Source organism: Syngnathus leptorhynchus, chromosome 1 (genome assembly GCF_054491065.1).
Source record: "Syngnathus leptorhynchus isolate UIUO chromosome 1, UIUO_Slep, whole genome shotgun sequence".
Lineage (NCBI taxonomy): Eukaryota > Metazoa > Chordata > Actinopteri > Syngnathiformes > Syngnathidae > Syngnathus > Syngnathus leptorhynchus.
Genome location: NC_141195.1, coordinates 10,700,563 through 10,714,223, shown reverse-complemented (window position 1 = coordinate 10,714,223; position 13,661 = coordinate 10,700,563). Strand labels below are relative to the sequence as shown.

At 38.7% G+C, this 13,661-nt stretch overlaps 1 protein-coding gene across 1 annotated transcript; it reads right to left on the bottom strand.

Moving 5' to 3' along the window:
- Positions 1-6,019: 6,019 nt before the first annotated feature.
- tm9sf4 (transmembrane 9 superfamily protein member 4) lies at positions 6,020-13,559 on the bottom strand. The gene is made up of 18 exons (XM_085921550.1): positions 13,523-13,559; positions 12,200-12,310; positions 11,609-11,708; positions 11,387-11,543; positions 11,078-11,210; positions 10,689-10,812; positions 10,496-10,617; positions 9,808-9,919; positions 9,467-9,537; positions 9,243-9,375; positions 8,934-9,015; positions 8,768-8,843; positions 8,502-8,585; positions 8,155-8,330; positions 7,996-8,059; positions 7,739-7,858; positions 7,323-7,412; positions 6,020-6,781 (listed from the first exon to the last, which is right to left on the bottom strand). The coding sequence occupies exons 1-18, from the start codon at positions 13,538-13,540 to the stop codon at positions 6,632-6,634; spliced, it is 1,923 nt and encodes a 640-aa protein (XP_085777676.1). The 5' UTR covers positions 13,541-13,559; the 3' UTR covers positions 6,020-6,631.
- Positions 13,560-13,661: the final 102 nt, after the last annotated feature.

The window sequence follows — 13,661 nt, the reverse complement described above, 5'->3', positions numbered from 1 at the left end:
CAAACAATGAAATGTGGCAACATGCTTGATGGAGCTAAATCAGACAAGCAGAAAAGAGATGGATTTAAATGTGTGGCTCGGCATCGTTACCAGGTTACGCTGGCGAGATGACGCACACCGGTCGGTTGACTGGTTGGCGCATCAGTCCTGACAGTCTTGTCAGAGTGTAATCTATCACTCCCAGAATGCTCAGGTCACATTTTTTAATCATTACTTCCATCCAAATGTCAGATAGGACACCGGCGCCGGCCAACGCAGTGGTCTCTCCTATCGGTCGCAGAGTTCAAATGAGTAAAAAAGAGGCATGAATGATTTCACGTCTATGAGTTTTAGATATTTATTAGGAAAAATACAGATTTATTTAATGATGTTATTTTAATTCAGAATCAATTTTACAGCTAATTCAAGATCCTCCAACCAACCGACTGACGGAGATCAGCCCTACGTATTTTCTCATTACATTCATTGAGGCCCTCTATGGCTTCTCCAGCTCTGATTTTGTGTTTTGTAGGTGAGGAGAAGGAGGAAGTTTAACTTAGCGACTTACTGCCAACAGCTTTAGATTAAATCCCACAAAGCCAATTTCATTTCCCCGCTGAAAGGGAAATGTCCTTGTCTATTACCAAAGCAGCGTGCTGGAGCAAGTCAAAGAGTACTTTTTTTTTCAGAGAGGTGTACAGTCTATTTCAATGTCAAACACCCACCTTGCTTTTCGTTGTTTGCTCCGTCAAGGCTGATCTCACTCAATTGCAGAAGTTGACATTTAACTGGAAACCCCCCCACACGCAAAAAAAAAAGTTCTATTTTTCTTCTCCTTTTCAAACGAAACCATGAAGGGATGTGATGAAGGCATATGTCTGACTTTTCTGACTCACTGCAATGATGTATCTGTGCACTCAAGCAGCTCCGTGGTCGGACAACATCTAGTTTTGAAGAAAAAAAAATGACGTAAAAATGGCAAAAATAACTTAAATGTTATCAACCACAACTACTTGCATAAAGTAAATGACAATTAACTTTGCTAAAAACTTCAAAATCATTAGCTTTGTAGTACTTAAACACTGTTTTTAACTCATGCATCTTGATTTATTCTTCAGTGAATCATCTGATACAACTCTGAAGTCATACATTTTATAGTTCAACCAGCGCATATCGGGTGAGACCTTGACGTAGGCTACATGACAAGACTTCAGTCTAAGTTGTCTAGGCTTAAAGGGGAAGTCAAGCAAAACAAAAAATGTTTACAATATTAATAATAATTAATTATTATATTATAATATATCTTTACCATTTGTCTTAAAATAGCATTCTGATTGCCGCTTGCTGTCGACTGAAAATGACATCAATGTTGCTCAGGGCTCAGGTAATGACCAACCACAGCCCACTTCTCTTCTGGGCTTGGTCATGTCATGCTCGCAAGCTCATGCACTGTGATGATGTTTTTAGTTGACATCAAGTGGCAAAATGGCCGCTGCCTAAGATGGTTAATAACAGGTGAATTTTGCTGCCAAACGCATTATTAATCGGAATGCCTTGTTTAGCATATAGTAAATATAGTACATATGTTTTTTACTTGACTTGAATTCCTAACTATGCTTTCTTTGTGGCTGTTTAATGATGTCAATACCAAAAGAAAAATAAGAAAATGCTAAGAATATACAAAACAGTAAGCAGCAGCACATTTATTACATAATGTTTCTTATCACGTTTTTGTAAATGATTTTCCTACATCAACATACTGCAACATAAGACAATAACATCAGCTAAACCTGCTAATACAATGAATGAAGGTACAATGATGCCGACAGTTTGACCCTGGAATTAATTTGGTTTTTAAATGATTAAATATGTTCAACAAATGTGGTTCAATTGTATTTCAACTATTTCTCATTATTTCTTATGGGAAAATGAATATTTAAAAAAAATCTCATGTTTCATATCCAAAGTCCAAGGTTTGTGTCTGGAGGGAAAAGCCACTTGCCCCACATGTTAGATCAGCTGCTCTTTCATTTGAAACTTGTGTTTTTAATGGATAGCGATGAAAAATTACTGGACACATTAATAGCACACTAGAATTGATTGTAATATCTAGTCCACCCACTTGTCAAATGATATTCATTGTAAATATCTAGAGATCCTCTATTGTTATTGCGATCTACTGTGATGCATCACAGTGAACACTTTTGTATTATACTTTCAAGAGAAATTTAAATATGATTTTTAATTCATGTCATTTCATTGAAATGCTTTTTATTTGGTTCTCAGATTGACAATATCGAAATATGACTGTGACATTGTGCAATATAAGTGGGCACCACCATGGGCAACCAGTGAAAATACTGTACACCATGAATATGTAATGGTAAAATGAATGTACCCCTCTGTGAACATGTAAACTTCTTTCTTAAAAGACAAACATAATTTCAAACAAATTAGTCACGTCAGTGTTTGTATCAATACAATTGATGTGTGACAACTTCTGAGAAAAATTGCTTCAGGCAAAAGCCAGGAGGGAAACGGGATCAATCCATTTTGGTAATTGTCTGATGAGGAATGATGTGCTCTGCACACTCAATTAGGTTCAGTCCTCAAAAACCATTAAGTGAATCCCCTCCATATGTTAAATAATGGCCACAATTCTATTATAACTGCCTGCTCCATTTTTTTAATTGTGTTGGTACTAGAAAAATGAAATGCTTTTCCATCATTACATGCTATATACATAAATAAGGTTTCAGGGAGTTAATGGAACAAGGTACAAATAACACCCACTTGTTATGTTGTGTCTCATACAATTGGCTTCCTACGGCACCCTCATCTTTTTATTCTGGTCTTTTCATGCCAATTCCAAATTGATGCCATTAAAAGAGTGAAACGAGACCTTGTTCATCTCACCAGTATCGATGCAGCCAAACACCAAGCTGTGATTCACCAAATCTGTTTGTTCGAAAAATTCATCAAGTACCAGAACAAGACAATATAGGCTACCTTACTGTACAGACCTCCTGCATGAGGTGCATCATGTCAAGGGAAAACTATCCATCATCATTTTGTGGGAATATTTAGATGAGATTGTCGTTATTTCAGTATGTATAGACCAGGGGTGTCAAACTCATTTTTGTCGCTGGCCACATCCTAATTATGTTTTCCCTCAGAGGGCCGTTATGATGTGAACCCATATAAATGGGGGATTGCCTCATATAGCTATATACACAAATTGATGGATGATTAGCACTGAAAACTGAGGCCAGTAAAAAAAAAAAAAAAAAAGATTCAACTATCCTTTTTTAAATAAAAACTGCTTGCACTACGTGAACATTAGTAAAAGTGAACACATTTTAGTATTTTGATATTTTACAAAACAACGACGTGCAGAACATAATCTGTCTTGATGGATCACATAAAAAAAATTGGTGGGCTGATTCTTGCACGCAAACCTTGAGTTTGACACCTGTTGTATGGGCCTTTTTTTTTTTTTTTTTTTGAGGGGGAGGGAGTGCCGTGAGAATTTTCAGACGTAAACTATGTACCCCCTGCAAAACTGAAGAGGATAAGCAGTCTAGAAAATGCACATTGTCACAATAAAAGCACTCAAACATTGAATTAGGGTGTATTTGTATTTAGTTTAGAACGGTAGAAAAAAGTGCCATTATTGTGTAACTTATCTGTATGTGTAGGCTTTAGTAGATAGTTTGTGGGATATAATCAAAAACATTTTCTCTTGTTGCTATCATAGAATAATAATATTTTACATTAGTAAATCAACACAGCCTGTCCTTGTCACAAAGACGTTGAAACCTCCCACCACCAATATTATTTATCCAAACATTTATCCCAACCCCCTGTTGTGCAAGGAAAGTCTGTTGCGTTTGTCCTCATTGGGATTTGGAAGATGCTGTTTTTTTTCCTAATGATAAGTAACACTGTAAAATGTTTTCAAAGAGCTGGTGCCAAGGACAAAATGGTTATCCCGGTCTTAGCTGTGATTACGCAAAGCTTTGAAAAGCGTCAAAGCGCTTATTTACAATGATGACTTTAGAATATAGTATTCAACGCTAAGGCTGCATATTTATTGCAGAGCATGTCATGTGCACATAGCGCGAGGGTCAGTCCATCTGTTTTTTTTTTTGAGTCCCTATTTGGACAAGGAAGAGTTAGTTGCATCACTAATGCTTTCATTGATCACTGGGCCTTTTCATTCATCACCAAAGGTTCATTATAATACCTCCATCTAATGACATTGTTTAAGCGCCAATCACTCACGTCTGAACAAATAGCCTGCATGTGCCACTTTTGTGACAGCAGTGCACACATTGTGTGAGCCACGGGGGATGAAAAAAAAGGAACATTTTGTGGATACATTCCGATATATACTCTATGTGAAGGCAGACATTTGATGGCTGGGTGGTGACAGACAAGAGAGACTCTTAAAACAGCTGGATCAAAACAATAACAACGATAATTTTGGTCAAAATTGAACTGACTCTCTACTTGGGACAATCTGATTTAGGAAAAAAACCCACCCATTTATTTGGCTTATGTTTAAGGGTAATGCAATAGATACATCTATTTGTGATGACGTACAACAAATAGGATCGTGCGATTTAATTCCACAAAAGAGCATGTCTACATGGCCGTCCTCTCAAATGAAAGCCCACGATTGCCACCTGGTGGTGATAAATGACATCTACTGCACATGACATCTATTGCATACAAAATTGTGTCAAACTGGGTAACCCTTTGGATTACTAGGAAGCTTGCAAGTTCAAAAGGTTGGTTAGGCCTGCTTTAGAGTTTTGGAGCTGCAAAAGGTGCATGGCTTGACAGTTTCAGCCCTAAATTTTAGTTGTCTGTCCACTTTATTCCTACACCCCCAGGATTGTTTGCATAAAATATGGGAGGCACTTTTGGTAAAGCGAAACAGGCATTTTGTTTCTATGAATGGGTGCGACTTCACTTCACAGACTAGCAATGTGGGAACGCCAGGTGCTGCACCTTTAAAGATAAAACATTTTAATCTCGCTCCTTGCTCATCAAGCAGGGTAGGGACGACGAAAAAGCGCCCGGGGACAAGTTTCAATCACGTTTAACTACAAAAACTTTGACGCTTCAGATGTAATGAATCTAAAAAAAAGGTGAACCCAGTCTTATTTAGCATAGAGCAGACGTATGTTTGCAGCAATGTAAACAAGCTTCATGTCAATGCCATACAACTGCAGTTATTCTTCAAAATTCAAATGAACATCTTTACTTATGTCAGCTTTAAACGCCTGCTGAAAATAGAGCGATAGGCTTCAGCGTTTTGAATTTCATGAGCAGAACGTCTTCCCCGTCGCAGGAGCACAAAAAATTGAGTGGCAGACCAGATCTGGGCGTCAGTCCTTGAGTTTGAAAGCTACGACATGAGGCATAAAAAGTGACCTTATTTATGTCATATTAAAAATCATGGTATTTCTCAGAAAATCCAGATTTCTTCAGATGCTGAAATATGTTTTTTCATTCATTAGAGAACTGGCATCTCTTTGACAACTTTGAGATTACAATTTATTCTGCTCGCAGCGGGATTTAGACTGTGGCCATCCAGTTCTAAAGGCCAAATTCTAAAAGTTGAGCAACAGATATAACCCCATGAGTTTATATGAATACAAGTGGAAAGATAATTACCTCCAATAAAATATGATTAACTACCACCGGCTGTCAGAAAATGTGTAGCTTTATTTAGATCCATAACCAGTGGGAAGAAAGAAAAAAAAAAAAGGTTCTTGGATTAAAAATACTACACCTGTCACCTATTGAGCATAAAAACGATTTTTCTTTTTTTTTTTTTTTAAATTACAACTGGAATTCTAAACACATTCTTAGTATGAGTCTTGAATAAAATCTCAGACCACTGCTTTCACATCTTTCAATCATCAGGCAATACAACGTATTTGGTACATTGAGACGTTTGAGGGTAAAAGGTGCTACTTTGATCCAGTTGTGATTTAAGTGATCACACAGAAAATGTATGGAAACATCATTTAAAAAATAAGAGAGCATTTAATATACCGTATGCATTTCTGTGTCACAACGTAGATCAGTTTAACATAAGACACAAATGCGGCACAACCACAGTTCACCTCTCCTTCGACAAAGTCTCTCAAATGAAACAGAGGTGAAAATGAAGTAACTGGGAATATTTGGATGAAAACAGATCTGGAGCCAACAAATTAAATGAATAGCAATAGCAGAACTGAAAACATGGATAAATTAGGTTCAAAACACAAGAAGAAATAAAGACAAAATGTTCAGAAAACTATTGTTTGGCCTACTGTGTTGTGTGCAAGGGGAACCAGCTGAAGACGCAAACAATCCCATCAACGGAAACCTCCTCCGAGTCTCCATCTCAGTATACGCGGGAAAAAAAAAAAAGCTGGAGTGGCAGGGAAGGAGACACCATTTTACGTGATCCTGCCAGCGGGTTTAGCTGTTTAACTGAGGGGTATAAAAGCAACTCTTGCTTTCCCTCCTCAACACACAAGTCAGTGCTTGTTGGACAATAAAAATCCTTGTATAAAAAAAAAAAAAAAATGTGAATGTGGCAAAAAAAAAAAAAAAAAAAAAAAAAAAAAAGACCACAGCAGCAATTGGCTCAGTCTATCTTGACTGCGGCGTAGATCTTCCTAATGAACATGTAGGCGGCATAGAAACCGATTGTGCCAGTTAGCAGCCAGAAAGACAGGACCATCAAGGTGGTGTAGCCAAAGTATAACAATGACGGGATGAACTCCACAATGTCCAACTGCAGAAGAACCAAGAGGAGATAAATTGTCAGATCACATTTCTTATCTCATGTTTGTCTTTTTGTTAAAAATACAGATTTTTCACACCTTAAAATCCTTTGACTGAAAAATCAACAGTGCACCTTATAATTTGGAGCACATGGATGGATGTCAACTTTTCAGTTTGTCTTTGATTCAAATTCCTATTTGATATGTTCTCATCACCATCTAATCGCTAGAGTCTGTGTGACTCATACTGGGTCTCTGACTACTCCCTGTTTCCAAATCTAAGAATCATGGGAAACGTCCTACTAGCCCAGTGGTTCCCAAACTTTTTATTTGCAACGCCCCTTTGGAGATGAAATTACTTTGGATTTCATTAACAAGCAGCCCTACTTTAATATGCATTTTTTTTTTAGAATGTCATATGGAGGAGAAAACCAACATGAGCAAAGAAAGAGCATAAAAACTCCACATTAGCATTTCAACATACATTCAATGAGTGGAGCAATTATTATTGAGCCCCATGTACTCTTCATTGATAACAGTGTGAACTTTTACCTTGTTGACAAAGTAGAAAACGGCATACACGAGGACATAAAATGCTGACCCTCCTGAAACCAGGAACGTTCTCCACCACCATCGATAGTCCTGTTTATGAGCGTTAAGAGACACAAAGTAAATACACAGTAAAAGTTGTGTATGGCACTTTGGCCAAAGTTAATTCTGAAATTTCACCCAAAAGCTGAATAACTGAATAATATATACTAAGAAAGATTTATATTAAAAAAAACAAAAAACAGGCGGGGTCACTCAGTGGCTACTGCTCAACTATCACAATGTAACAAAAAATATATAATATATATAATTTTACACCAAATCAAAGATTTTATCATAATCTTTCTTTAAAATAATAGTATAAAAATGTGAACATGGTGACATTCATAAAAAATGTCTTTATGAAAAATTATACATACCTCTGCACACAGCTGGAAATAAACCATGACAATGCTGATCTGAGAGCAGGAGACTACCAATATGATGAAGACCAGAAACAAGAAGCCAAAGAGATAATAGAATTGATTCTCCCAGATGGCCTAAAGAAGTCAAAGTACAAGTTAATGTGCATGACTGCAAGGGATTCATTACTATGGTCTGTATGGCAAATAAACATATTAAAATTTACCTAACAGTGAGAAGACTGCCTTCAATGTGTAACAATAATGGCACTTACACTAAAAATGAAGAAGAGCTCTATGAACATGGCACCAAAGGGTAGGATCCCCGCCATCAGGATTCTAATGAAAAAGGGGAAAATAAAATCATTGTCGCATAAACGAACAAGCCTTGAATAAGCCATCGAAAAGATGATTGGAGTTGTGTCAACGCTCACCCCACAAACTTGTTCATGTACCAGCGCTGCTCAGGGACCTGTCGAGGAATTTGGTTGGTGCGCACGGGGTTGTCATATGGCTGCTTGCGGAAACCAAAGTAGTAACCCAGGTAGACCAAGGGCATGGAGATACCAAACCACATGCACAGCAGAGCCAGCATGGTCGTGAAAGGCACCTGAATAAGGCATAATGACGCTTCAATTGTTAATTTTGTGTCCATGTAGTGGAAACCCGCTGCAGGGCTTGTATCAAGAAGTCCATAACATCTGGCATTTTGAGAAGCTGTGCTAATTGTCATTAATACAACATGCAGATCGCTTGGTCTACATCCTGTTTTGCCACTCACCGCTCCAGAGGAGTGCTCTCCCCAGATGAAACAGTTTAGGATGAAGCAGATTCCAAACACCACAGCTGGATATAAAGTTGCAGTCTACGAGAGATAGCACAAAGCTTTTCACATTTCCAAGAAACAAACTGAGTTCACAAATAAAAGTTTTTCTTTGTGATATACTGTATGTGAATGGGGCCTGGGCCACTTTGTACAAGTAAAGTTGGGACCCAAGGTCAAAAAGGTTATGTGCCCCTGTGACTGAAGCTAATTTAAACACTCACACAAAATGCTCCTTTTCTCCACCGATGGCCTTTCAGTGTGCGGTAGAGTCTCCCAGCAAAGTAACCTCCGAATACCCTGCAAAACGCCAACAACCCAAGAGAAGACATCTAAACACCACAATCGCTGCATCTTCTTGAGGAGGATTCAAAAGTCAAAAGATCTCACCCCATAAACATGAAGAGGAAGCATGCAGTGGTCATCAAAGCTCCTCTACTCGAAGGAGATAACATGCCCAACATGGCAACAACTACACAGACAGAAAGAGGAGAAACAATCACCCATTATTGATGAATATTTGCTGTCTGTGGCAAACTATTATTCCAGCTGTTTTGTTGTACAAAGATTTAATTTCACTTCAAAAAAAAAAATTGTTTGCAAGTTCTCTTGAAGCACTGTATGATGATATGTACACTGACATTTCGTTTTTATACAAAAGTAAAGGGCATGATTAGCGCAAATTCAATAAACACTCACAGATGACAATGAGAATCATGCAAAACAGCTGGATCCCTGATCCTAGAAGTGAGCTGAGAATCATGGGATACTGAGGCGGCCTGAAGACATCACCATGGACATTCTTCCATCCTGACTCTTCCATTGTGTCCTCCTGATTTGTGCAAGGCAGAAAAGAAAACAGTCACACTGCTGCAGCATCTTGGTCCAGCAGGCAGAACAATCACATTTCACCGAAGACTTACAATATCATCCTCTCTGTTGTAATTAGCAATGTCCTTCCTTAAAGTTCTGATGATGATCATACTTAAGATACCTGAAAGAGAAAAGACATAACAGACGCTTTTTTTTTTTTTTTTTTTTTTTTTTTTAAAACCATTTGAGCACGGTGAAAGCAATTTAACAAAAAGTCCCTCTACAGACTTTAGGACGGATTTGTTTTCTTGAAGTAATTTTCACTAGTAATGCTAACCCAGAAGAAGAAAGGTAGTGACACTCTTGTCCATTGTGAGTATATGTTCATTTAGGACCTCATCTGGGGATCTTAATGTAAAGCACACATTTGTGTAAGACTTGAAAAGCATACCAGAGAGAAAGAAAACAACCACCACAGAGTTGACAATCGAGAACCAGTGTATCTGCACGTCGCTCATAGTCAGGTAGGTGTCCCATCGAGAAGCCCATTTCACCTCACTCTCCTGCGAAGGTCAAAAGGCCATTCAGATGTTTTTACCATATATTAATCTAGCAGTAAAATAAAAAAAGAAAAGAAAAAAAGATTAAACTACAAAGACACCCTTTAGAAAGTAATGCTCATTTCATTGATTGCTTCAATCTTACTATCCCGGACATTCTTGCCACTTTAAAACTGTAGCATAACATCTTCTTTCGTAAGCTCTTTCTTTAGTAACTCTTCATTATGATGTCTGTGAAGAGAAGTATTAACCCTAACGCTAACATTTCCCATGAGACAGCAATTAAAGTAATTGTAATAACATCTCATATGTGATTGAGATTTGTGTTGCTATTGTACTGCTATCTCGATTGGCCTCATTCACTAACAGTGCATACACACAAGTCATGCTGAAATTGTGCTGACACACAATTAATGTACAAATCTGTGAATCATGATGTCTGTACTTGACATACTCTTTCTAGCCAGGTTAAGCTTCAAGACTGATGGTTTGTGTGTCAAAACGTATTGAGTCTGTTGTTCGGGGTCTGAGCGACGCGAACGTGTTTTGTTTTCGAGAAAAGTCACAACAGCCACTGACCTCCCAGTGCACAGAGTACGTGAAGAGAACCTCGTTCTCCTTGGTGGGGTCAATCTCCAGTGGAGCGGAGCTGCTCGCCTCGGGCAAGGTGCAAGTTTTCTCTTTTTGCACAGCCATCAGATCTGGGAATAAACATAGGTCAAGTTCTCATGTGGATTCAGACAAAAGCGTTGCAACAAGTGACGACAACTACCTTCTACTTTTACACTTTGGGGTACGACCTCAAATCGCACCACTCTGTAGTTGTGCTGCTCTCCCTCTTCCAGCTTCTCCCTATGGAAGTAAATGATGAAGGAAAGGTGGTTGTGCAGATAAAACTGTGAGGGAGGGGAGAAAAAAACACAGAATTAGTAAAAACAATAATAAGTGGCATTTAACCAAAATATTCAAACACATTTTGACTCAACTCTCAAAGTTCTAAAATTATGGAACTGAAGCAACTCTCCATTTTAGCTTGACGAAATGTTGACATTATATAAAAACACGGAAAAATTCAACAACCAACCAGATTGTAACGGAAGTTGGAAGTAGCTAAAACAAACAAAAACATACTCTGCGTTCGGAAATGCAGACATGATCTACCTTGTTGTTGTCCACAAAGCCCAGCCTGTAGCCATGTTCAAACTGGACATCCTTCATATCCTTCTCTTCTGCTCCTGCTTCTCGATTGAGATACACCTCCAACCTGGTGGCTACTGGCAGATTATCTGCAATGCTAAACAAGTATAGGAAGAAGTTGGAGATTGGTTTCCTTTACGGAATAACATCTTCAAATCTTGAGATAATGGGCATATTGATGGAAATGTGGTTCATATCGAGACGGAGTGATTAGTCTTTCTATTTGCACTAGGGGTTACTGGCTCTGGTAATGGATAATCAAAAAATACTCACAGGTGGACGTAATACTCTTCCTGTATTCTCTCTGCAAACAACTTGCTCTCGCCTTTGCTAAGTTTCTTCTTGTCACACACCACCTCACAGTTCTTGTCCTTGTTCATTTCCACATTGAAGGGGGTGTTGACAATTCGGTCTCCACGCAACACCTCACCTGCAAGAAAAGGATATTTTGAGTCCAACATTAACACATTACTGATATGTCTGGCCATCACTTACCAAGGTTTTCTCCCTTGTAGACAACAGACTGAGGTTTACAATACGGCAGGGAGTAGTATTCATAAGGAAGCTGGGTATGAGAGCTTGTCATCTTCACAGCCTGCAAGACAAACGACGAGACAGGTTTTGTTTGACATTCAGAGATTTCTTCATGATCAAAGCAGTTTTGACCATCATGAGACGGGGCCATCGATGGAGGCATCCACTTTCCAGGATGACCAGGCTGCAAGTGGGCCACATTGAACACATAACTCAATGCTGTATAATAATCATTGAAACAATATCGAAGTCCATTCAATCAGATGAAGCGCTGCAGGAAGACCCCTTCCGTGAAGGTTCATGCGGAAATTAGCACCCATCAGTTATGTTTCCACGAATCAGACAATGGTGCAGCTGAAGCCTTGAGCCAAATATTTTATGTGGACTTATTTTTGTGGTCGACTTATTCAACTTTTTTTCCCTCCCCAGCGCCTAAATGGACGCATAATTACATTCCTTCCTCTCGTTAAATTTCCAGCTCCGAGAAAAGAAAGACGCAGGTCTTTAAAAAACAAAAAACAAAAAAACTGTTCTAGTTGAGAGTGTTCATACCTTAATATCTACAATATCTCCTTCATGGAAGTCCCGGGGAGCAACACCAGGAACGTAGAAGGGCAACACCACAGGGAACAAGGACAGAAGCAACAAGGCCCACCACCTTTCCTGTAAGTCACATAACAGGTTATGTCAGGAATCAATCAAAAGAAATTCATCAGCGTTTCTTCAGTGTAGACTACAAAAAAATGGCACTGCAGACAAAGACAAACACAAAATGCACCCCTTTAAAAAGTCAATACCAAAGTTCCTTGGAAAGTGTTTAAGCAGTTGATTGAACAATGCTGTTAGCAAACAAACCCAGAAAAAGACTCAAGATCTTTTCTTATTACAGACGGATGATTAACGCTGGCAACGCTTTGTTAGTCTTTGTTGGACGGCTGGTCGGAGGGTATCATTCGGAGAATCTACAGTGTAGATTTCCATTTGTATACATGTTTTTGTGCCAGGTGTCAAGTGTCTCAGCATTTTCATCACTTGCTTTTTTTTTTTCAGAGAAAATTCTCATCTCTGAATTGATTTTGATCTAACATATCCAAATGTTTGTGTCGCTGCCTTCTCCTGTGGCCCAAATTCAAGATGCGGCCAGTGGTTGGGGATCGTTGCCACAACATGGATCATTCAGTTAGTTCCTGAAGTTACAATAATTGACAGTAAGGTAGCTGGTCATACAACTCAGTCAGAAACAACAGTTAACATCTCACACACGCTTGAATTGTGTTATTTGGAACCGATAGAATAAAACTGGACGTCTATGCGAAAAGGGAATTCAGACAGGATAGGCATCTGAAAAGCCGTACGTTCTACATTCCTCTGGTGTATATCTTAAATCTGGAAAAGCTTCACTTAATGTAGATAGATTTCCAAGTAGCTTGCCCAACACTAGTTGTTGGAAGTTCCTACCCGCTAGCAACTGATGCACTGTCAGCAATATGAGTGATGCAGCCTGGGATGATAACAGCTAATACAGATCCCAAGTTCGGCTGTCTGTTCAAACATCAGTGAATAAATGAATGACAGTCTGACAAATTTGTCCCTGGCCTCCCTCTACGTTGTCAACATAGTTTAATGGAGCTGACCAATACGTTTTATGAGGCACAATAAATAAAGCTAAGTGACGTTAGCTAACTACCAGGAAGTTAGCAAGCACGTCAACACCGGACAGCTGCCAAATCGGCCAAATCGCTTCTAATTCTCAAACATTTATCTACCGAATAATCTCGAGACGCAAGTGACCCATCAAGACACTGCGTCCGTTTTAAAATTAGAAGAGACAATCAGAAATGGGTGGTTAAAATGAGTACAGATTGCTTCTCTCACCATAGCCGCAGCCGCCATTTTGAATACGTGTCATTGGTGACGTCATAGAATGCATTTTATATTTTTGGTAGGATTACAATGCAATGTGGATGTGACTCATTCATTACAATGGACCCGCATATAGCATGAAAAAAGCATT